This window comes from Rhinopithecus roxellana, chromosome 8 (genome assembly GCF_007565055.1).
Source record: "Rhinopithecus roxellana isolate Shanxi Qingling chromosome 8, ASM756505v1, whole genome shotgun sequence".
NCBI lineage: Eukaryota > Metazoa > Chordata > Mammalia > Primates > Cercopithecidae > Rhinopithecus > Rhinopithecus roxellana.
Window position 1 is genome coordinate 67,614,334 of NC_044556.1, and position 26,893 is coordinate 67,641,226.

Below are 26,893 nucleotides of genomic sequence, written 5' to 3' on the forward strand. Positions count from 1 at the left end.
TTTCTCTGCCACGCAGGCTGGAGTGCAGTGGTGCAACCTCCACCTCCTAGGTTCAATCAGTTCTCCTGCTTCAGCCTCCTGAGTAGCTGGGACTACAAGCATGTGCCACCACGCCTGGCTAATTTTTTTGTATTTTTAGTAGAAATGGAGTTTCACCATGTTGGCCAGCTGCATCTCAAACTCCTGACCTCAAGTAATCCACCCGCCTGTGCCTCCCAAAGTACTGGGATTACAGGTGTGAGTCACCGCACCTGGCCAGTTTCACTATGGAAGGAAATTTAATTTCATTTAATTTTAAATTTAATTTAAGTAAACTCATGCTAAAGCAAATATCACACATCAATTGTAATGGAGTTATGAATATTCAAATAAAAAACCCTTTAGTTTATATAAAAACAAAGTCATACTTACATTTTAATAAGAAATGTGAATCACAAATAAGTTATGACTACTAAACCAGCAAGAATTAAAAACAACAAATAAAGAAAGGCAAGTTGATCTAGACCTCTAATTCTTAGGAATAAACAGATATTTCAAATCTTCAGAATGCCTACCTTTGTGTTTTGGTATTCCATTTAAAATGTCCCTAAGTCTCTTTGAATTTTAAGCTTTAACAGTCAAATAATTTTACTGATTTTTGACACAGAATTAGATGGGACTTGGTCTTTTATGTCATGTGTTCCTTAAAATTTGAGAAATAAACAAAGCCCTACACACTGTTCTTTCTTTTTCTGAAGGCTAAGATGCACATTTTTCAATTCCCTCTTGGCCTCAAAAATTGTACTTTCTTCTGAATTGCAAGAGTGAAATACTGTTGGAAAACAAGGTGTGTCACATGAACTATGTAGCATAGTATATAGATCTATGCAAGAAATTGAAAGAACTTCAAAAGAACCACTTTTACATTTAGCATCCGTAAGGTTGGATAGAGAGCATATTCTAGAATCTACATCTAGGGATATAGATTAGGGAGTCCCTGATACTTTCTGGTCTAGTAGTTATTTTTCAAATATCTTTCCAGGAAAAACTACTCACTCTTATACTGGCCTAATGGAAAAATAAACTCACTAGAATATTCCACGTTTTGTCAAAATCTTTATCAAGTTTCTCCCTACAAGAAATAAACAAAATAAGCCTTGAGAAAATAAAAGTGATTTCAGTTAATATAATATACGCTTTCTTAAAATTCCCCTAATCCTAAGGATGATGTTGGGGGCTAGTTTTAGAATACTTACTGACCATCAAATTGTTTAGGAATTGATCAATAAATTTATGTAGGATATGAACAAGGTAAGTAGTCCAAACATTTGTGGTATAAGGTCTAGAAGATTGGTTGGTAACTACCTTCTTTAGACTTCAATATCACCGGGATGCTTAATTGTCTTTTCCTTACAAAAAAACATTCAGGCACCTGTGTTCAGCATTCAGTCTACTTCAGTGTCAAGACAAGGCCTAACAATGACAAAATATGACATAAATATACGGTAATATAATAGAAACAACCTTGAATCTATATGCGATTTCAAATATCTTATTTCAAAACTGAATTTCACTATATTTGGTTTTCATGACGAGCCACCAAGGGAAACAGTCTGCATGTATTTAGCAAGGGTATATCAACACATCAAAAATATTTCTTAAATATTTGGAATAAAGGAGTGACAAGCACTCAGCATGAAAAGTAACATCCTGGAGTTCTACCTACCTAGATCACATCTAAATTCTCAGCAGCAAGCAGGAGACTCAGAAAATGCTGACTTTAATTACAAACTTTATTTGTCAATACAATTCACAGTTTATACATGGTGCATTCCACCATATAAATTTTCGGAACAGTTATTTGAGGAAATGGGTGTAGCTTTCTTTCTAAAAGAGCCTGACTTTCTACAATTTTGGTTGGAATTTCTTTTTAACTTTATAAAAGTACTTTTAACAAATTAATTGAATATTTACATTTCTAGCTTAAATTTAAATGTTGGAAAATAAGCATCTATTAGTTTGTTTATTTTTAAAGATTCTGGGTTTTTCAGGACCCTAATCTGAATGCCACTTATTCAGATACAGCTCCCACCCCCACACACAAAAAAGTAAAAGAAATCAGTTTGCAATTATTTTTAGGGAAATTATTTTCTTTCTGCATTTTAAAAATTAGATATATATACAATGTACAGCAGATCTAAGTATGAAAATAAAGGAAAGGGTAGCAATTTACGGGGTGCATTTACTGAATTTTTTCTGAATCTTGGAACCATCCGAAGAATTACAGGATATAAAATTAAACTAAAAAGAATAATCAGCCTCTTTTATGTAAAAAAAAAAAAAAAAAAAAAAAAAAAAAAAACACAGCAAACTCTCAAAATTTAAATTGTGCTATAACAGCTTTTTCTCTAATGTCAGAGATGAATTATGCCTGCAATCTGCATTTTTCCATGTGCAAAGTCACAGTGATCCCAACTTCAACTTCTGCCCTCACAGCCAAGTCACAACTCTGAAAGTGCACCCACAGAAGGCTAGGACTGTGCCCTGCACTCACCACTGTGCCACCTCCTCTCTTCTGGCAAAAGTCACCCAACGAACAGAAAATTATATAAGCCTTTCATACATCAAAAAGCAATTAGAAGCTGGCAGTATACTGTTTATTAGCAAATACTTGTAACACATTGTTTTGCTATTTCCTTTCCGTCAGAATGATAATTCACACCCACCGTTTTAAATCGCCTCCAATAATATCCATTTTTAACAGTTTTCTTCTGTCAGGTCATTTATATATTTATATAGATAGATAGATTTTCTTCTTCTGCCTTTAAAAAAATGTATAGTTATTAATAAATGATAAATACCAAATACTGCCAGGAAAAGGGGGATTGTTTGGGAGCAGCCAATTTTACCAGCCTGGTCATAATTACACTGTATATATGTACCACTGGTACCTGAGTCAAATAAATACTCAGAGGGGCCACCTCTGCACCTCATTTCTCTGCAGTGCCTTTAACACTAGGCAACGCTGAGTGTTGCTTCAATGTCCATGTAATTTGGCATCTATTTCTTCTTCGGGCATCATCACTTCAGTCATTTTACACACTGTTTCCAGCAAGGTATGGTGTTCAAACGGGAGAACTGGGGTAAAAGGCTAGAGAGGTGAGCCTAGGGGTGGGGGCAGGGAAGGAGAAACCACACATTAGCTAGAGAGGTTCTGTTTCTTCATAAGATAAGGCACTGACAGAAAATTTCTTAGGTAAAAGGCTGCATAAGAATTTCTTGTCATTTACAAAAAAAAAAAAAAAAAAAATTGTTGTCATCCATAAATGGTCCATATCTAGGCTCAGTTAGGTAGACCCTGAAAAGTTAAGAACTGATCCCTCAAAGCTACATTGTTACCAGAAACAATTCTAATTCATTCTGAGGCCTTATGGCACATTAGGGAAAGAGAGAGGAAAACAGTCTGGGCACAAAAAGGCATCAGACATTGCTTGTCATTCCACTCGTCAAAGAAAGTGGACCGTTCAACAAGCATCATCAGAAAGAAAGTGCTGGCTCAGAATTCCAAATTCTCTTGATGATAGATGACCATGATGGATGTATCTATTTTGTTCCCCCTTTGAGCTCATGCACAATTTAAAAAATGCTACCAGCAACAGTCATAAAGAGCATAGAGAAGTCCTCACCTATGGCTATGCCTAAGGTTATTTAAAGAGAGGGCTATTTGATGTTCTCAATCACAGCAATCTCTTCGCCAGCACAGTGTGGCGTCAAACCATTCAGATAGATACTCTCAGTCTTCAGTAAGGGAGGCAAGACATCCCTCTCGCTGGTCAGGTGGTTCACTGACAGGGTCCTCCTACAAGGAGTCAGCTCCTGATTGTGATTTCCAGCCAGTTCTGCCGAGAGCTTCCGCTTGATGGAGGTGGCACGCTGGAACTTGTCATAAATCTCCACACTCAGTCGCCTCCTGGTTTCTTTGAATTCGGCTGTGACGTTGGCTGTCCACTCAGCAGCGTGCGCTCTGAACTCTCCCACCTGGAACATACAAGCAGAGAAAAGATAAAGATATCGACATGCCGATCAACATTTTCTGTGCTTTATCTTCTGTTCATTTTATTTTGGGATTTTAAAAAGAAGACTGGAGTAATCTTTTACAGCACTGGTGGTCTGAGAATTGATGAAATTAGGCGGGGTATACACAGCAGGATTCTATCTTATATAGATGTGGCTCTAACATTAACCTATGAACTTAAATTCTATGAATCAAACTATATTTCAGGGGCTCTAGATGTGCTTGGTCTTTATACATGAATCCTGTCATTGAAATTTTTGATGCTGTAAAAAGGCAATCTCTAGCTTTTTAAAAACATTTTTAGTATTTTTTTCATTTGTGCTTAATTTCAAGAAGTACTGGAATGTACAAAGGGCAGTAAGGTATAGTAGAAGGAGTAAGGCAGAATAAAAGAGTCTGCAATATGAACCCAGGTGACCTTGTTTGGTTCTGAAAACAGCAATGCTGTTTGCTCAGATGTCAACCTAGTTTTCAGAGATCAGAAATTGTGTGTGCAAGAGTGTTGTATCTAACCTCATATTGGTCATTTAGGAATTCTCTCTTTCCTAACTAAGCAACAAAATATTTTGTTTCTGCTTTCAGGGAATGCAAACAAATAATAACTGTTAAGTCCACCTTGAAGCCCACTTGAGAAACAGTTAAACCCAAGGCACAGTTTCTCAATAAATGTTTGTGGAATCCGTGAAGTTACTCAACCCGTGGGCTGCCACCTCCTCAGCTGTAGAATAGACATCTTCACAGCACACACTTAACAGGATGGCTGAGCTAATGAACTTTACAAACTGCAAGATTTTATGCACTTATTATAATGTAGTTCTCTTTTGAGAATTAAAGAAAAAATGTGCTATCAATCACCCTGAGTCCATCAGACATTTTCTTTGACCTCTTTCAAAACTATGTCTGTGGGCCGGGCACGGTGGCTCAAGCCTGTAATCCCAGCACTTTGGGAGGCCGAGGCGGGCGGATCACAAGGTCAGGAGATCGAGACCATCCTGGCTAACACGGTGAAACCCCGTCTGTACTAAAAAGTACAAAAAACTAGCCGGGCGAGGTGGCAGGCGCCTGTAGTCCCAGCTACTCGGGAGGCTGAGGCAGGAGAATGGCATGAACCCGGGAGGCAGAGCTTGCAGTGAGCTGAGATCTGGCCACTGCACTCCAGCTTGGGCGACAGAGCGAGACTCCGTCTCAAAAAAAAAAAAAAAAAAAAAAAAAAAAACTTTGTCTGTATATTTGTGTCCTAAAACAGAAAATATGACCAATCCTATGGGAATCTTTGTAATCTCTTAACTAACCAGAACGTAATAATCTAGACTACCACTGAGAATAATCTCCTAATATGGAATAATTCCTCCATTTTCTTCTAGCACTTCTGTTTTCAGCTTGGGAAATCCACTGAACTCATTTCTTAAGTGACCCAGGCTCTCCTTTGCTTCGCAAGCAAACAGCTATAGCTCTGTTTAATCTATTTCATTTCTGCCCTCTTGATTTTTGTTTTAAAAAATCAACATGGGAAATATAACTGATAGTTTCTAAATGTTTATACTTATCTGAATTATTGGCGGGGATAGATACGTATGTATATTATAATATGATGTGTACATATACTTGGAAGGAAGGCTATAGATATAAAAATATGTGTGTGTGTATGTGTGTGTACTCAAAAACAGAAATGAAACTTCAAATATCCAAGGCGGATAGGAGGATGGTACGTGGCAAATCAACTCTTTTTTTAATCCACACATAATCACACATACACATACATTTGGAGATCCACTTTTTATTCTAACAGGCCTTTATTTCCTAGTTATACTGTCCTAACAAGAAATACTTGCTTGATATCTAGGTCTGGCTCTGAAAAAAAAAAAAAAGCAAAGCTGGAAAAATAAGAACTCTATGGCATGTAGAATCAGCAAGATCAACCTTTCCTTAACCACTGAGGCAACTTAGGGGAAGCTTGCTGGGAAAGAGGCGCAAAATCTACAGGAATTTATCCTGCAGATACTTATTGTTCCTATAAGGGAACCTGTCCAACTATACTTAGATATACAACTGATTACTAAATATGTAATTCTGTTTTGGGGGGACTGCCAGGTTAGGAAGGCACAGGCAGTATTTACCAGTGGTAACAAACACCAAGTCATTCGGATTTGGCTCCCTACAAATCCCATACACACTTACAAATAAACCCTCCCACAGTTTATATTATTTTTCTATTTTCCACCTAAGTCATGTCTCAAGTTTTGGGGCACAGTCAGAACTGATGGACCTAAAATGAAATCTGTTCCATCAGCTTTGTTTTGGTTACCACCACCCTCTTACCTCACAGCCAATCCTTCATGAACAGAAGGACTGTGGACTTTCACAGAACCCGCCCCCACTTTACTTTGGTAATTGTATTCTTTTTTATCTTAAAAAATATCTTTTTAATATAAAAGTCATAGGCTTTGTGCATCAAAATTCAAATGTTCACCTATGTACTTGCTGATTTTCTGTCTTTTCTAATGATAATGTAAACTCTATATACATCCTCAGCACCTAGAACCTCGTATGTAGCACATTTCCAATAAGTACCTGTTAAATGAATAAATATATCACTGCAAATACACATACTCTGTAATCTCATACCACAAAGATAGTAATTAGCAGTAGGATTTATAGCACACACGCTATCAATTGTTTTTCTTCTATCTGTATACACTAATCTTACTTTCTGCCTCTTCCATCTCAATCATCAATATTTTGCAAAGAAAAGGTCTTATAGTACACACATTGTTTTGTACGTAGCTTTTTTTCTCATCTAATTTTAGTCCTTTTTCCATGTTAGTACTCATTATTTCAGCTCATAGTTTATATCAGCCACCTAGCACTCCCCAAGGAGAATGGCTACAGCATGATTTAATCATTCCCCTATTGGTGAACATTTGGATATATTTAATTTTTTTTAGCTATTAAAAATAACACTTCAGTGAATATTCTTGTACCTACACTTTTGCTAATGGGTACAAAGTATTACTGCAAGTGGAAACACTGGGTTGAAAAGCATGAGTATTGATATGGCTTGACTGTGTTCCCACCCAAATCTTATCTTCAGTTGTAGCTCCTATAATTCCCATGTGTCATGGGAGAGACCTGGTGGGAGACAATTGAATCACCAGGGTGGGTCTTTCCCGTGTTGTTCTCATGATAGTGAATTAGTCTCACGAGATCTGATGGCTTTATAAAGGGGAGTTCCCCTGCATTTGCACTCTTGCCCACTGCCATGTAAGAAGTCCCTTTGCTCTTCCTTCGCCTTCTGCCATGATTGTGAGGCCTCCCCAGCCACGTAGAACTGTGAGTTCATTAAATCTCTTTCCTTTATAAATTACTGAGTCTCAGGTATGTCTTTACCAGCAGTATGAGAACAGACTAATACAAATATTTTCTGATTTTGCAGACACTGTGAATTTTCTGTCTGATTTTACTGGAAAGGCAGAACAATGTGCTGGATCTAAAGCCCTAAGTTTGAATTCTGGCTCCACCACATACTCATTGTGTGTCTTAGGGTAAGTTTTTTAATGTCTTTAGCCTCATTTTCTCCTATGAAGTGGGGCAAACAATAGAATCCTCCCTATAGAGTTAATATAACAATCAAATAAGTTAATATATTTAAAAGAGCAACACCAAGCACATAGCAGGCACTAGATACACACACAAAATTTTACACAATAGCATGACATAGACCTGTATTACCAGTGAGAGTCCTTTTTATTATGGGTATTTATTGAGCAGTATTTTCAGACTCAGAACTCCCAGCAGCCTCACCATTTCTTTTCTGCACACTTAGGTATAATCTTTGCATTTTTGTAGCAAAAAACACCTTATCATTGGCACCAGCACAGAAAGCATTTTAAATATTTTAATCATCTCTTTATTGCAATTTGAATCTTAAATGGTCCCGATAAGTTGGACAAAGAATGAAAACGTTTCTTAGGCTTGACTGAATTTTCTCACGAAGTTTCACAAAGTCACTGTGATCTCACAGGTTGCACTAATGGCAAACACACAGGAATCAGGAACATGTAGAGCTGAGTGCTTCTACCAGTTAGTGATTCCTGCCAATTAGGAAAAGGCTGAATGCAAGAAAAGCTCAGATTTGTTGGAGTCCATAAATTATTAATACTTTGTTATCTTTAGCATTCAATTTCTGTCAGAGGCTAGTATTTTTGTCTAATTTTGGAAACATATTTTTTCTCATTTCTGTAGAATTCCCAGAGGTGGAAAAGTAAACTCTGCAAATCATAAGAGCTGTAGTAACAATCTGTCAGAAATGGAGAGGGAAAGGTGGGGGGATGAATGGCAGCCTCACCTTCTAGCTGTATAACCACATTCTATGTGCCCACAGCCATGCAATTTAACCTTCTTTGAGCTTAAGATTCCTTATCTATAAAACAGGGCTAATAACCTATTTCACAGGACAAGTGAATGAGATATATATACAGCCATAAGCTACATAATGATTTTTTGGTCTGCATATACAACAGTGGTCCAATAAAATTATAATACTATACTTTTACTGTACCTTTTCTATATTTAGGTATGTTTAGATATACAAATACTTACCATTGTGTTACAAGTGCCTGCAGCATTCAGTACAGTAACATGCTATACAGATTTGTAACCTAGGAGCAAATAGGCTATAGTATACAGCCTAAGTGTACAGTAAGCTATACCATGTAGGTTTGTGTAAGTGTGGTCTAGGATGTTGGCACAATAGTGAAATTACCTAAAACCACATTTTCTCGTAACATAGCCCCATCTTTAAGCGATGCACAACCGTGTGTGTGTATATATACATACATATATATGTGTGTGTGTGTGTGTGCATATCTGTGTGTGTTCTCAAAATATAAGGGGTTACACAAGTATTAATTATGATGATAGGTGAAGATTATATGGTTTGCCAAGGGTGCTTTAAGTATTTATTACTTCTAAGGTCTAAACATCTTTTAGAGGAGTGCAGGGCAAATTCATGCTATACAGAAATCTACCCTATAGCGGGTCGCATTAGGGTGAGGATACACTGCCCTAATTTCCTAAAGATACTGAAAACAATACATTAACTCATAGAAGTGTGCACTTGGGCAACTCATCTAAACCACCAATAACAGTATATGTTCATTTCTTGAAAAAAATCTTATTTTTCTTTTTTTAGTTTTTTTTCTTTGTTTTGAGACAGGGTCTCACTCTGTCTTCCAGTCTGGAGTACAGTGGCACGATCATGGCTCATTGCAGCCTTGACCTCCTGGGCTCAAGCAATCCTCCTGGCTTAGCCTCCCAAGTAGCTGGGACTACAGTGCACACCCCCATGCCCAGCTAATTTTTTAAATTTTTTGTACAGATAGAATCTCCTGAGGTTGCCCAGGCTGGTCTCAACTTTGTGAGCTCAAATGATTCTCCTGCCTTAGCCTCCTAAAGTGCTGGGATTACAGGTGTGAGCCACAGTACCCAGCCTGTTCCCCCTTTGTTGTGCCCTTTCTACTATTCTTTACAATACTTTGGGAATATAACTGCCCAAACCAAAGCTTGAAAATCAGGAGGAAAAAAAGAGAAAAATAGAGTCCCTCAAAAACTAAACCAAGGCAAGAAAGAATTAATTATTCACATTCCAAAACAAAGAAAAAAGAAAAAAAATCTTGACCTTATATTATAGCAAGGGTATCTAATCCTTCGACTTCCCTGGGCCACATAGGAAAAACTAGAATTGTCTTGGTCCACACCTAAAATGTACTAACACTAATGATAGCTGATGAGCTAAAAATAAATATATTGCAAAGTATCTCATAATGTTTTCAGTTTATGAATTTATTTTGGGCTGTTTTCAAAGCTATCCTGGGCCCCATGCAGCCCACGGACCATGGGTTGGACAAGCTTGGTTTATAGAAATGTAGTCATTTTTCACCAAATAACACATAATCCCCTAATGTACAGACGCACATCTTTTACTGGTGATAAAATTGTCTATTCAAACTCTAAAGATGCTTTTTTGTTTTCAAAGAAATTCAAAAATAAGTTCCTGAGAATATCACATTTATGTAAGTAAAATTTTTTCTTAATAGAAATAATGCTTTTGGTGTTCTGGGTAATTAAAATTAATCCTTGTGCATTAAAATACTTTTGCTTCATTGGATTTTTATAAAAAAATCTTTCAGCAACTTAAATAGTATTTCATCTTCCTATAACCAAGCAATCTGCATTACTTAGTAAACCAAGCTGAGGACAAAAAGTGAGCAAAAACAGCTCCAAAAAATCACAACGAATGTTCCTACAGGTCATGTTATTTACAGAAGAAAGAGGTCTTTACTGGAATTCCATGTATTCTTAACTTTCACATGCTGCTCACAGCCCAGGTGATCTGATTTACAAAAGAAAAGGAAGGAAATAGAGTGCTATATATAAACAAGCACTTGTTCTCCGACTCTGCTGGAACTGTTCTCATCCACCTCGCTAAGTTCTCTGTCCTTAACTCGCCGGATCTTCACAGCTGCAAATGGTATGGCACTGCTCCGTCCCTCCCAATCAGTGTTTGCTCTTAATTTCTGAGTCAGCACACTCTCATGGCTGTTGTCTTACTGTTCGGGTCAATTTTCTCAATCAACTTTGTAGCTTCATTTTCTTTTACCCTCCTCCTTAACTACCTTTGTCTGCAGGGTTCTATTTTCATTCTCCTTGGATAATCACATCCTTCCGATTGTTTCAATTACCATCTATTTACTGATGACTCCCAAATCCATATTTCTAGGTCAAATCTTTACTGAATTCCGCATCTGTATAACTGACTGCTTATTAAGCCTCTTCACTTTCGATGGCTCCCAGGCATCTCAAACTTAACATGTCCCTGAGTGAAATCATTTAACTTCTTTAACTTTGTTGTTGTTGTTGTTGTTGTTTTTACATTTAATATCACATCGTGGTACCACTAAGTTTCCTAAGTTGAACTTCAATATAATCCCTTGCTCCTCCTCTTACTGAATCTTACATCAAGTTCTTATTCAAATTTGTTTACTAAAGCAACTCTTACATCCAGCTCTAATTCTTGCTAATTTGCTTCTTTTCCTCTCAATTCCTTCACTTCTTTCCATTCCTATTGTCAAAACTGTGGAAGAGTCCACCATTTTGGCTCATGTGCATTACTTCTGTGATCTGCTAACCAGTCTTGCTGACTTAATTCCCTATCCCCTCAAATGCATTCTCCACGCAGCCACCAAATTGCCCTGTAATGAACACAAATCAACTTAGTACTTTCCCCTGCATAAACCAATTGATTCCCGTTTCACTTACAATAAAGTTCCAACTTTTTAAAGTGGCTCATGTAATCTAGGGCTTACCTACTGTTTCAGCCTCAGTTCTAATTACCATCTGTCTCAAACTCCACTTTGGGGGCCATCCTGAACGTTTCTTTTATTTCCTCAAAATCCTACTCTTTCTTTTGCCTTTGTTCATTCATTACCTGTTTTTCTCTCTGTCCAGAATGCTGTTTCCCAGTCCCTCTCTAGCATATTTCCTACTCATGCTAAACTGGACATCCTCATGGAGGCATTTCCCGATCCTCTAGAATACATTAGAATCATCTGCTAGTTGTGCCCATCCCCCTCTGTACTTCCCTAGAATTACTGCTCAACACAACGTATTACAATTACTAGTCTAATTGCTCTCCTGACTTCATGACACTAGAGAGTGTAAAGGTAAACTGAGGCTGGAGCCGAACCGGGAACGAAGACACAAGGCAAATGGCAGTGAGAATAGCCTTTTATTAGGGCTTGCGGGCGAGGTTCCTCGGTCCAAAGGCCTGGGCCGAGGAAGTCGCGCTGAGGGAGGAGGGTAGGGGCTTCTTATAGCCTGAGAGGTAGGGAAGCTGGTTGTGCAAACAGGGCCTGAGGGGTCTTGAAACTACTAGGGCAGGAGTTGAGTAAGGGTCACAAGGAAGGGGTCTTTGGAAACTGTCAACCGAAACTACTGTTTACGAACTTGTGGAATGCAGGTGAGCTGCAGGTCATGGGGGAGTGTGGTTGCCTAGCCAGAACTCTGAGGCATGTCAGTCTGCGGTGTGTACAAGGGTGAAGGGAGTCTTTTAACAAAAGGCCTGCTACGCCCAGTAACGCCGCCATGTTGGGTCTAGATTCCTGCCTAACAGAGAGGATAAGTCCACCATATTCTATTCAGTATTCCCAGCTCCTAGAAGAAGGCACATCGTGAGAATTCAGTCAGACTTTGTTGGATAAATGGGTAAGTGAATAAAGGACAACCAAATAAATCACACTTTTGATACACAATCCAGTACAAAGAATCTGCTTCCTGGTTGACTCTGTTGGGGATAATCTTGATCCTCTCAGCAGGAAGATGCAGCCGGTGAAAAGCACTGACTCATAGCCATTGCTATTCATAGTAAAGGTCCAAAATATGTTTCCTCAAACTAACTTTTTAGTCATTGCAGAGACTCCTCAGCATTCTAAGAAGCCTATGATGCTAATATCTCATTCTCAAAGTGAAGAACTTCACGCCTATTGTATATATAGATCCTTTAAATCAGATTTTCTTTCTTTCTTTTTCTTTTTTTCCTTTCTCCTTACCAGCCCTCTTAACACTTTTCACCTCTCTCACCACTTTTCATGACAATACTTCACCAGGCTATTCCAGAACCTGGACTTTATCATCTTTACGGAATGCAATCTGTGAAGTTAAAGAAAGGTTGGCCGGGCGCAGTGGTTCACGCCTGCAATGCTAGGACTTTGGGAGGCCGAGGTGGGTGAATCACGAAGTCAGGAGATTGAGACCATCCTAGCCAACATGGAGAAACCCCATCTTTACCAAAAATACAAAAAATTAGCCAGGCGTGATGTCACGAACCTATAGTTCCAGCTACCTCGGAGGCTGAGGCAAGAGAATCGCTTGAACCTGGGAGCTGGAGGTTGCAGTGAGCTGAGACCACACCACTGCACTCCAGTTTGGGCAACAGAGTGAGACTGTGTCTCAAAAAAATAAATAAATAAATAAAGTAAAAAAGATATGTTAACAATTTCACTTTAGAAGAATCACTAACATCTTCCTCTGCAACTATAAGTGTTAATCCTCTGATAGCTTTTCAATGGAGCAAAGTCTCATGATTCCAGAGGCCTAGCATCTGCCTCCTCAATAAATGTTCCAAACCTTACTGTCCTCAGGTTATCTAACGTATCTCAAATAATATCAAGAAAGCCCTTGTCATGGTGGTAACATAATTTAAAAACAAGCACTTGCCATATTTCAACATTTTTAGAGTAATTTTCTTGAAGTACATAAGATTGATAGGGTGGTCTAAGAAGGATAAAAGTTCCCTAATCTAGAAGTTCACGATTTATGAAGTTTACAGTAAGCTCATTTGTAACCATAAGGAATATTTAATACTCCATTGACTCCAGTCAGCTATGTGGCCAATTTTTTGAAGGTAAGGACCATTGCTCTGTTTCTTATCAAGTTCAACTTTTCTTCCTACCTTCTCCACACTGCAACATCTTGGATTACTATGAGTATAGTAATTTAATAAAATAAGTTTAGTCTTCCCAACTAGATGGTAAGTCAATGATAGAGGCTACGCATTCTATCAATTTCTTCTCCTCATAATAGTACCCAACATGGTAATTTGAATAGCCCAGACTTTACACACATTCTAACTGACTGGTGAGAGAAATCTGTGACCATTGACTGACACAGCCCTCCGCCTGTACAAAAACATTCTGGATATGCAAAGGTGATATTTGCATAGGTTCTCTCCCAGTGTGTGTTGGTACAGTCTGAAGAGAAAGCAACTTATAAACTAATTTTAATCACACTAAAATCTTCACGTCCTTTGATAAAAGTCAATAATTTATAGAAATTAATTCTGACCACGAATTTTCAGCAAAGGAAAAGGCAAGTATGTAAGAAGATATTCTTTGAGCCATATTTTTAATAGCATAATCTTGAGGCTAATAAATGTCATATATGAAGTTAATATTTATGAGAAGTCTGTCAGCTACTGAAACCATTTTTCTTACTACTATGGTTGTATTACGTGATAAAAAAATTGCATTTTTACCAACTGATTATAGCTTTGTAAAATAATGGATGTATATAAGGATATACAAAATAATACTAAAGTTTATAGCATTATTTTAAATAATATATTTCTTCTAAAAATGTCTAAGTATGATATACAGTTGTTAACTGTCTTAATGATGAGGTGTGGCTGCAAAGCCAAACATTCACTTGTTGCAGAGTAAACTCAACTTATTAAGTGATAAAAAATAAAATAAAATTGCATTTTTACCAACTGATTATAGCTTTGTGAAATAATATATGCATATAAGGATATACAAAGTACATAAAAATGGAAACTATGGATTTTAGCAATGAGTATCTATTATATGCCAAGTCCTGGGCTTAGTGTTAGCTTTCTTGAAGTAAAAAGTTATTTTCATAGTATTTTTATTCCCTTTTAAGTTTCCCTTTACTGGTGTTATATTATACAGTAAACAGCATATCCAGCCCTAAATAAACCTTGTGGAGGCAGAGTTCTTTATTGGGTGCTATTTATTTGCTCAACACAATCTAAGTATCAGAATTGGACTGCAGTTGCCCCTGATTCAGGTATCACAGTAAAAAAAAAAAAAAAAAAAAAAAAAAAAAAAAAAACCTGAAGAAGGTATTTAATTTTCAATGGTGTAAAGAAATTTAAAAATGATTGAGGTTATTTGAGTCTATATTTCCGAATTGTAGTTCTACACTGATGACTAAAGTGTAATTCATTATATTTTACTACACACACAGGAGTGTGATTAAGGGTAGTTACCAGTCCTGAATTTCATGTTTGCATAATACTTTCACTTCTGTAAGTTTCCTTGGCTCTCTCTAGCTCTACTCCAGGTCATTTGAGTAGTTATTTCCTTGTCACAAAAAGTATAACATGATTTAAAGAAAATTTTCAGTCTTTCCAGTTTGAAAAAAGATTTTTTTTACATTGCATTTTTTTAAGTGTTTGGTCTTTATCAACTGCATTTCTAAGGAGATGATTTTCCTCCAAACAACTCTGCAAAATGCTAACTCCCTATTTTTGCAAGAAAGTAAAGCCAATTTTTGAGGAGCAGTACTTCTTGATACTTTTTCTCCCTCTGATGTTTTTGAGCCATGCATCTGTGATAGGAGGATGGGAGGACGTATCATCCTACCGTGACTTTTGATAGAACAGTGTCCAGAGTCAGTTTCATGTAAAAACGTTTTCTCCACATGGCAGAAATGATTGGCTCCCCTCTAACTGGGGTTACCTAGAATTTCAGTGTTGAATAGTAGCTAATACCCAGGAGGTTCTATGAGTCCTGTTTTCCATAAAATTCAACAATCACCGAGAGATTGGACATCGTTTCATTTTCAATATGCTGCTTAACTTATCTATATAAACTTAGACAACTCCTCAAATTTAGACCAATTCTAAACAAAATTATTTACTTAGCTTAATTATCTATTTCACTTTGACCTTCAGAGCCATCCAAAGCTTTGTTCTCCTGAACAAGGCTTTAGCATTCCCATGCCTTTCCATACATTGGAAAACCTAACATTCTCTGCTTCAGTTTTTTTTTTTTTTTTTTTTTTTCCCCCAGTATACTTCCCCCAACTACCTGTGAGCTTTGAAATTCTGCAATACTCTTTATAGAGTTTTGATTTCTGGTCATGAATAAAAGTATAAAAATCAAAATTTTCTAGAATTCTAAATAGTCCATCTCCAAAAGATGAGTATCCCAGCAGCATTATTACAACTATTTGCAGTCAGCCACCTTAGAATAGAAATATATGGTGTGATTTGGAAGCATGGAAACAGCAACTCTGCCAGGTGTTCTCTGGTAAGAGAGCAATTCATATATTCTTTCTCTCAAAGACTCTTCCACCATGCATTCCTTTGACTTACTGCCTTCCCTTCTCACTTTATGTACAAGGTCATTTTTCCCCCTTGCAGTCCTACAATTTTGTCTTAATCAGTTTCTTCCTATGGAGCTTATCTGTATTTTCATTTGAATTGGCTATACTTTCCCTTCTTAAGTAATCTTCCACTGACGACTATAAATAACTGTCATTTGTCAAAGGTAAGCCAGTCCCTGTTCCAGAATCATCACTAGATAAGGGATTTCTACCTGAAACTCCGTAAGGTTTTTCCAATTACCAACAGCCAACTCAAGTATCGATAATACATTTTCTTCACCAGAAATAAAACTACTGAGGTCTTCTTGATCTTTGACTAGGATTTTTTTTCCTGTCCCTTTTGACGGTGGGATTTTAAGTTTAATTTGCTTTTCTCGGTGCTTGAATGCTTGTATACCTTAATGCTTTGAGGAAAACTAAAATATTAAAAGTAGTTAGCTGAGTTAAAAACATCTCTCTAGTTAAATTTGTAAAAATAATTAGAAGCCTACTTTGCATTCCAATTTCAGTGGTTGCCTAGACTAAAATTCCTAATAATTATCATTAATTCATTTTCTAAAGTATTGATGTTACCTTGTATTGTATTGTATTGATGTTACCTTGTATTGTTGAACTGTGCTGGTAAAAAGAACATTTCCAATTATTCTCTTTACCAACCAGGTTTAAAGGAAAAAAAAAAAGCATGAAAGGATTATTTAAGTATCACATTATCTTGACAGAACAGTACATGATGTTTTCTCTGGTTGTCAGAAAAGTATATGTAATATTCATAAGGTCTCCTTAATCTAACCTGCTTTTTTTGGTTAGTAATTTCTCTACTTCTTAATATTACACATATTAATGTGACTGTGTAAAGATGAATTACAAGAGTACTTAATCTTTTTAAATAAAGACAATGTCAAGAAAAATAATACTAAAATTTATAGCATTATTTTAAACAATATCTTTCTTCTAAAAATGTCTAAGTATGAAATACAGTTGTTAACTGTCTTAATGATGAGGTGTGGCTGCAAAACCAAACACTCACTTGTTGCAGAGTAAATTCACCTTATTTTTGTCATCGTATCACTGAGCACCCTAGAAATTCTCTTCACTGCCCTGCTATTGGGGGTTCTTTAACAATCCATTTTATGAAGCTCATCCAAATTACACAATATCTTACTGTATTATAAAGATGATAATATAGTTTGGGTAGTTGTCCCCACCCAAATCTCATGTTGAATCATAATCCCCAATACCATGGGGACTGGTGGGAGATGTGTGGGTCATGGGGGTGGATCCCTCATGGCTTGGTGCTGTTTTCATGGTAGTGGGTTCTTGCCAGATCTGGTCATTTAAAAGTGTGTGTCACTCCCACCCCCGTCTCTCTTGCTCCTACTTTTGCCATATTATGTGCCTGCTCCCACTTTGCCTTCTATGAGGAGTAAAAGCTTCCTAAGGCCTCCCAGAAGCAGATGCTGCCATGCCTCCTGTACAACCTGCAGAACCACGAGCCAATTAAACTTCTTTTCTTATAAATTACCCAGTCTCAGTTATTTCTTTATAGCAATGCAAGAACAGCCTAAATACAGATGAGGATACTGAGTTTCAGAAACAATATAATTTGTGTACTTAGATAAAATTTCATATACTGTTATATGATTGAGTTATAGTAACTAGATACAGTTGATTCTTGAACAACATGCATTTGAACTGTTTGAGTCTACTTATAAGTGGATTTGGTTCTGCCTCTGCAATCACTGAGACAGCAGGACCACCCCCTCCCTTTCCCCCCACTCCTATTAAACCTACTTAACATGAAGAAAATCAGAATGAAGGCCTTTATGATGGTTCATTTCCACTTAATAGTAAACATATTTTCTCTTTCCTATGATTTTCTAAATAATATTTTTATTTTCTCTAGCTTATTTTACTGTAAGAATACAGTACATAATAATAATATACAAAATATGTGTTAATTGTTATCAGTAAGGCTTCTCAATAGTGGCCTATTAGTAGTTTTTTTGTGTTTTTTATTTGTTTGTTTGTTTGTTTGTTTGTTTGTTTGTTTTGAGACAGAGTCTCACACTGTCGCCCAGGCTGGAATGCAGTGGTGCGATCTCGGCTTACTGCAACCTCCGCTTCCCTGTTTCAAGCAACTCTCCTGCCTCAGCCTCCCAAGTAGCCGGGTCTACAAGCGCCCGCCACCATATCTGGCTACTTTTTGTATTTTTAGTAGAGACAAGGTTTCACCATGTTGGCCAGACTGGTCTCAAACTCCTGATCTTGTGATCCACCCACCTTGGCCTCTCGAAGTGCTGGGATTACAGGTGTGAGCCACCGCACCCAGCCACGTAGTTTTTTAAGGAGTCAAAAGTTACACAAAAATTATTGACTGTGCAGGGAAAGGGGTCAGTGCCCCTCACTCCTGCATTGTTCAAGGGTAAACTGTTATTTGTCAGGATAATGTGGGAACTCTACAAGTACCACTGTCTGATGACTGGGGCGGTTGTAGTGATGAGGTGGTGGAGGGTAATCATCTGTTTGTTGTTCAAGTTCTTAAGGAATTAAAAAAATACCAAGTCAGAAGTAACAACTGAATAAAGAAGGGGACTGCAATCTTAAAGTCATTTGCCATAGTATGCATTCATTATGTATTTAGCAAAATCAAAACATTTAATGATGTTTCAAAACTCATTCAGGAAACTTAGATTTAATAGCATTTATTTATAACAAAAGGGCATTTTATGTTCACTGCAGCAACACAGGACCAGTCCACTAAAACATGGTTTTGCTTCCTTTTCTCTTCCTCTCCCTTTTCTAAACAATTCAGCCCCAAAGCAGTGAAATGGAGCAGAACTAGTTAGCCATCCGTGCAGTTGGTTTGGGAGAGGGCCATGGTACCAGAGTGAAATGTCAGAGCCAGACCAGCATGAGAAGAATGTCTACTCAAGGGATGGCAGCAGAGTGTGGATGTCAGAGTCTGAGATGGGTGACGAGGTCAACCCAAAGAGGGAGGCCCAGGACATAGTGTCAGAGAGCAAGCAGTGTGGAGAGGGTGTCCCTGCAGGGTTCCTGATGGTGGCAGTAGCGGCAACTCAAGATTGGCTATATACAAGGAGACGGATCAAATAATATATTGAAAACAGCAAGAATCAGAGGTTTCACCATCGATGAGAAAGGAATTACAACTATAAAAAAGCAGAAAACCAGAAGTAACTCTATTATATCAGATCAGAACTAGAGGTACCAGTATGAGTTCATGGTTCTCAAAATATATAGATACAAAATAAACAAGTATGGAAATATCTGTATGCATGAATATAAAATATATTCCTTAGCTCTGTCAACTAAGAGTGTGTGAAAGCAGTGATATCCTCATTAACAATAAACACTCAAATATTTTTCTCTAAATATTATTGTCCTTTATCCACTATAAGAAATCATGGCACCTTGGAGAAATGGCAGATTCAGGGCTAGGGTAGAGAAATTAATTTGAGTCTGGAACATCTAATGTGCTAGAGTATAAGGAATTGCTCAAGGGATAATGGGGATATGCCAAAAAGACAGAGAAGTTTCAAGGGGCTCCCAGTGGCCAAGCCTTAGACAACTTGAAGATCAAAATAAATGATTATAACAGATTACAACCCATTGATTACAGCAGAAACCCATGAGTCTGTGTTCACATAAATAAACAATAAATTGACGGTTTGATGATGAAAGAGATAATGATAAAATCTCAAAATGCCTGTTCAAAAAATATGCATTAAATACACAGAGAAAAGAGCAGATTTCCAATGGAAAAGGCTGGCAGACAACACCTTCTGTCATCTGGTTAATATCACGAGTCATGGGACGAATCTGACAGATGCAATGAGAAGAGCTTTCCCTGTGCTATTTAGACTTATGTTGGGTATCAACTCACTTTGACATTTATATTTCAGTGGCGCATTTAAGGAGATACATAATAGTTAAAATTAAATCTCAGGGTTAAATTTCAGTGATAATTTTCTTTTCTAACTACTTAACCTAAAATGAAATATTTATGATTTAAACTAAAATCTTAAAATAGGCATGGACAGGATAGGATCTTCAAAATATCCTCAGAGAGGTCACATGCAACATATGTGAAGGCCAGTGCTCTGGAACACTGCTGGGCAACTCCAGCACAAATCTCTTTTCTTTTTGAATTATCCAATCTCAGGTACGTTTTAGAGCCACTCAAGGATGGACTAACACAAAATGTCTAGTTGGTAAAATCAAAGATGTACTTCTTTCATCTAGATCTATGTATCTCTGTGAGTTACCTTTTTCAGACATGACAGCCACTAAATTAATCATCAAAATAAACTGCATTATGAAGCAGAATTGGGATTTGCTACAAGTGTTAAATCCAAATTTGAAAAAATAATGAAGCATACAAATCACATTTCTCCTATTATTAATGTTTAGTGAGAACAAAAAGGTTTTGTATTATCAATAAGTATAATCAAAATATTTTAGCACTATTTCATACTCATCATTTAACATTTGTATTTTTGCACACATTTTAAACATGTATATTAGTACAGAAACAGTAGTACATCTTTGCAACTTATAAATATGCATACATTGCAGGCACATGCTAAACATTTTTTTACTACTACTAATTTATGAGAAAAATTTGGAGATCATAGGAGAAAAGAAAGGGTTGATGAGAAGTAAGGGGGGAAACAGGACATGTAGGAGGGATGCTACTGTGGTGGACCAGGGAGATGAAAATGGAAGTTTTGGAGATAGTGAAGCATGCATCAAAGTGGTGGTATAGAGAGTGAAAATGGAGGAGAGTATTTACATGCTTTGTTCACGGAAACACTAGGACTTGTGATGCATAAGTCATGGAGGTGAGAAAGAAGACAGCATCAGGAATGACTGAAAGGATTCAGGCATGAGCAACTGGATGAATGCTGGGTAATATTTACTAAGACTGGGACATTAGAGTAGGACATTGTGGGGCAGCGATACTAGGATTCCATGTGGGTTATGTTAAATTTGAAGTGGTAAATAAGTGGTTGATTTAAAAAATATTCCCCTTCCCAGCAGCTACTGCCATCCTCTTGGGGGAGTTTCCATTTCTCTGTCAGTGACTCACCTTCAGACTTTCCAGCACTTTAACCTTTGCTGTAGGTCAATATCCACTCCCAGGTTCATAGAGTGGATCTAATCTCTGACCACAACTCTAATCATTCCAGCTGTTTTACTGTATTTCTACTATTATCCTATACTGTGACTGCATTAAGTCTTGTGGACAGTTGGTTCATTAGTGCCTTAGTGAAGTGGTCCCCTTTTGACTACTTCCTTCACTCCTCTATTCCCCTGTGAAACATCATCTCTTCACTGTCCCAGGGTCTTACGAATTTCTTCTTTGGATTGCTGTTCTAGCACTGTATCATGTCTACTGGTTCATGTGTATCATCACGTTTCCTATTAGACTCTGGTCACTGAGGGCTGAGACTGTGTCCTATTCATCTTTCTATCTCCAGCACCAATCTCAGTGCCTGAAATATAATGGCTGCCCAACAGAACTTTAAAACCCTGAATTGTGCAGATAAAATTAACTGCTTTTTCTTTAAACTACCCTAAGTCCATCATAATACTTATATCAGACTTATCAACGTTCAAAAATCCAGTTCAATAAATTAAAGGTGGTTATTTTAAAATTTAAAGCCATTAAATTTAGTTTGCATTCATATTGCAAATTCTGTTCCAAGAAGTGACAGATTTCTTTTTCCTGGGAAATCAAGGGAAGAAATTATTTAGGTTTCTTGGGCTAAAGTAGTCTCTGATCAAGTTAGTTACCAGAATTAGTGTCAGTGCAAGTTATAGATGAGCAGCTGGAGAGTTTAAGAGTGTGAAAAGGAAGATGAAAAGTGAGTAATAAAGAAGTGAGAAAAGAACAAGTTTTCATTTTGTAGGTCTTTGTTGCTGTTGTTTTCAGAGGTTAATGCATGTATATCTAAATACATGCTCCATTGGTTTAATAATATCTTTATCACATTTAAGCTCTGCCTAATGGAATGTGGGAGAAAATATTCAACATGGTTTAAGCAGATCCAGGAAAATGATTTTTCCAGTTTCTTTTTCAAAGGTGAAATTGCTTCCAGAAATTTGTCTTAAGAGTAAACTCTCCCATGTACAATTGCACGGGTGTGGGTGGTGGACGTTTATAGCAATCCTCTGAAATAACTGACAATCCACTGATGAGCCAGTGTTCACTTTGACACTGGATGAAATGAAATACCCAGGCAGCAAAAGAAATATAAACCCAAAGATATTTTCCAAGACTTGCTTTAGATTTGGAAAAAAATAAATAATGTGTATTTATACATTTATTTCATCGTCCCTGCAGTTAGTCTTTTACTCCTCTTCTTTCTGTTTGCAATGATATCAATTACAGACCATAAAATTTCTAGGAGGAAAAACACAATCTATATCATTAGCACAGAAGAAACAGCTTCAGTTTAAGACAGGTTACTGCCAGCAATTCTAATCTTAGTCTATAGCTGTGCTGTTTGCTTCACAGCTACTGCCATTGTGGCTACTGGGTGCTTTAAATGTGGCCAGTCTGATTTGAGATGAGCTCTAAGTGTAAGATATACACCGATTTTGAAGATTTATTGTTAAAAAAGAACATAAGATATCTCACTCATGACTTTTACATTATTCAATATTTACATGTCAAATTATAGTAGTTTAGATATGCTATTGGGTTAAATACAACATATTATTAAAATTAATTTCACGTGTTTATTTTTACTTTTTTAGTAAGACTATTAGAAAATTAAAAATTACATGTGTGGCTTGCATTTCTATTTGTATTGGAAATAGAAATATAACATTCTATATATTATATATAACATATATAACATACAAGTAACATACATAGTATATATACTAGTATTATGTATAAAAATACTACATATTAATATATTATATTACATATACTAATCTATGATATACAAAATATATATTATATCATAGAATATACAATATTAATACATAATATAGATGCATTATAGAATATATTACATATTATCTAATATACAATATTTATATTCTGTATTAGTGGTTACTTTATGAAGTGCTAGTCCACAGAGTCCTTTCAACACCATCTTTAAACCGGACTACAATAAATCATGCTTTTATTCTTTTATGAATATGTAAAAAAAAAGTTCAGAAATCAAGAAAATAAACCAAAATTGGAAAACAATGCAAAATCAGATATATCCCTCATCCGATTTCACAAGTAAAAGGAGCAGAGAGGTTCTAATAATGCAAAGTATTCATGCACATTAAGTGAATGCTCACAGCTGCCTTTCCCAAACTAAATATAGCACTGCCAAATTAGTTCTACAGAAATGCTGCTCACTGTGCAGGACATGCCCTGTCTTACAAGCATGCTGCTGTATTTTAATTAACTTGGCTAAACTGTAATGAAGATGCCTAAGAAACAGGAAGAAAAGGCAGAAAATAAAATAAAGGACAATGAAAATATTGTGGAGGTGGCAGGAAGGCAAGGCTGGCATCTCACCCCAGAAAAGTGCAGGGGTTTACCCTGAGCCTGGTGCAACAGATCAGAAGTGCCATGGGCCTGTCTCCCCAGCTGTGTCCACTGATGACTTCTGAATTTGGAATATGGGGAAAAATAATGCCTCTGAATGTAATGATAAAATATGGGACTCTTCCATTGTGAAAGGAAATCAAAGAGCTATACTTCAGTGTCCTTTTAACAAATGTTCCTAAACAGCATCCTAAGGTAGCATGATGGACACACACATGGCCACCCTTTGTCCGTGGCCATCAGAGCTGTCCAAAGCATCTACTTATATTCCATGAAAAGTCAAGGACTGTGACAAGAGAGAAAATGAAATGGAAATCCTTCACTCCCACTGCTAGTCACCTCAGGCAAACTTTCATTTGTAGCACTTATGATATCACTTTATGCTTTAGAGAACACGATTTGACCTGTTTTTTTTTTTTTTTTCTTTTTATCCATTTAACAGGGAGCTGTGTTATAATGGGTTTCTGTTAAACCTTGGTCTAGTTATTCTAAGAAGCCTGTATTACATCAAGTAATAAAGGGGTAAGAAATATTCAAGAAGGAGAGAAGAGGCAGAGGAGAAGCAAAGACAATTCAAATGCCTCTCCCGGTGCCTTACCAGTGTTACCTTTTATTTGGGATTAACTGAAAAAAATGGCTTCTATGAAGCCATTTAACAGGGAGCTGTGTTATAATGGGTTTCTGTTAAACCTTGGTCTAGTTATTCTAAGAAGCCTATATTACATCAAGTAATAAAGGGGTAAGAAATATTCAAGAAGGAGAGAAAAGGCAGAGGAGAAGCAAAGACAATTCAAATGCCTCTCCCAGTGCCTTACCAGTATTACCTATCACCTTTTATTTGGTATTAACTGAAAAAAAGAAAAAAAAAAAGAAGAAATTCCCCCCAGCTTCATTAGCTTCATTATCTCAATGCTTAGTGAGAAGGAACTTTTTTGTCTTTGTCTGATTTTAACACCTTCAAGGCTCATAACAAAGCTCTCAAAGGCTTTAACTATTCCCAAGTTTCTCCCTCACTAGCCTCCTTATCGTCTTTCTTTCAGATGTAAAAGTTGGGTGCTCATGCATTTCGAATAATGGAAGATAAAGACTGCCAGGAAAAGAGAAAGGAGGAGAGAATTAACCAGTTCATTTTTCTCTAGTTTTAAAATACCTTCAAACTGCCAGTTTCTCCAATAGGGGACAATCCATATAGACATGATTTTTTTTTTTTTTTTTTGGTTTGGTTTTTCAATTTTAATTTTTTTTGAGACAAGGTCTCACTCCCATTGCCCAGGCTAAAATGCAGTGGCATGATCTGGGCTCCTTGCAACCTCAGCCTCCCGGGCTCAAGTCATCCTCCCACCTCAGCCTCCTGAGTAGTTTGGGGATACAGGCATGCCACCACACCAGGCAATTTTTTTGTACTTTTTGTAAAGACAGGATTTTGCCATGTTGCCCAGGTTGGTCCTGAACTCCTGCGCTCAAGGGATCCACCTGCTTTGGCCTCCCAAAGTGCTAGGATTACAGGCACGGATCACTGAGCCTGACCATGATTGCTTTGTGAGACAACATACCCAGCTATCTCAGAGCTTTAGTAAACACAAGGATACGACGTTATTCATGGATGTTGATATGGTTTGGATGTATGTCCTGACCCAAATCTCATGTCAAATTGTAAATTCCAGTGTTGGTGGTAGGACCTGGTAGGAGCTGATTAGATCATGGGGACGGATTTCACTCTTACTGTTCTCGTGATAGTGAGTGAGTTACTGCAAGATCTGGTTGTTTAAAAGTGTGTATGTAGCTCCTCCCCCACTCTCTCTTCCTCGTGCTGCAGTCATGCAAATCGTGCCTGCCTCTCCTTAGCCTTTCACCATAATTGTAAGTTTCCTGAGGCCTCCCTAGCCATGCATCTGTACAGCCTGCAGAACAGTGAACCAATTAAACTTTTCTTTATAAATGACTCAGTCTCAGGTATTTCTTTATAGCATTGCAAGAATGGACTAATACAGCTGTCAAATGTGGATAAATAGAACATATTTGTAACAGTAAACTGGTTCAAAGAGGCAATGGTGTAGAAATATAAATGTAGAGTCGTTTTGGCCTCAATTAGCAGTGTCATATTAGAGATGAATGCAAAGACCCACAAATGGACAATAGGATAAATTGATTAAGATAGAATATTTATTAAATATACAATTCTAGAGCTTTGACATTACCCAAGAACTTTTGAGACAACATTTTTTAGTTAGTTGCTTTTAATTTATAGAATCTACACTTTTCATCAAAAATCCTTGGGTTGATTTGGCAAGGTGGGGTGATCTACAAGCAATTTCAAATTTACATGTCTAACAATTCCTCTGTGTATTTTAAGGAAATACTGTTTCATGAGATTCAGCTTTAGCTAATTACTATTCATTTAATAGTAATTAATTAGTAATTTATTTAATAGTAATTTTATAGTAAAATTGGGATAACTTTTTTTTTTTTTTTTTTTTGGAGACAGAGTTTTGCTCTTGTCACCCAGGCTGGAGTGCAATTGCATGATCTCAGCTGACTGCAACCTGTGCCTCCCAGGTTCAAATGATTCTCCTGCCTCAGGCTCCCAAGTAGCTGGGATTACAGGCATGCGCCATCATGCTGGGCTAATTTTTGTATGTTTTTAGTAGACACTGGGTTTCACCATGTTGGCCAGGCTAGTCTCAAACTCCTGACCTCAGATGATCCACCCACCTCAGCCTCTCAAAGTGCTGGAATTATAGACATGAGCCACCGTGCCCAGCCCAGGAGAATTTTTTTATAAAGTTTAATCTGCTTATTTAAAATAAGAAGAGTGCTTTTACTTGGTAATTTTTTCTTAGGCCTCCCTTCAAAAAACCATTACCCTCCCGCTGCACAAAAAGAACTACAGGAAGCGTGTGAGTATTCCCACTGGTAAAATGCAGAGTAACAAAAGCATTGTCTGTCTTGGATGTAAAACTATATAAAACATTTCCATTTGGATAGTGTGTAAACTGCATGATGTCTCAAAGTCAGGAATGCATTTATTCCAGTCAAGCATAAGTCCCCCTCACTTTTCCCTCTCAAACTGTAAAAAAACATACTGACTTGTTTTACATGTAGTCCTTAATGCAACACTAATATAAAATATCCACATTAGCATTCAAGTGCCAAAAATAGCATCATTACTCCAAAGATCTTTTAGTATGTAACCCTGTCAAAGGGAGAGAGAGGTAGAACTAATACTTTCCTGGAGCTGCTCATTCAGAATTCCTAAGTGGATCGAAGGAAATCTCAGACACATCATCTCTAATAAA

At 37.1% G+C, this 26,893-nt stretch overlaps 1 protein-coding gene across 3 annotated transcripts in view; it reads right to left on the reverse strand.

The window, feature by feature from the left end:
* Positions 1–2,712: 2,712 nt before the first annotated feature.
* The window catches only part of KCNK2 (potassium two pore domain channel subfamily K member 2), a 247,007-nt gene continuing 222,826 nt past the window's right edge, over positions 2,713–26,893 (reverse strand). For 2 of the 3 annotated variants that reach the window (XM_030936139.1, XM_010356768.2), the window contains exon 7: positions 3,063–4,017. In XM_030936139.1, the coding sequence (XP_030791999.1) occupies positions 3,700–4,017 (318 nt within the window). In that variant the 3' untranslated portion in view covers positions 3,063–3,699. Of the gene's footprint in view, positions 4,018–26,893 lie in introns of all 3 variants that reach the window. The other variant, XM_010356758.2, reaches the window with a different exon arrangement.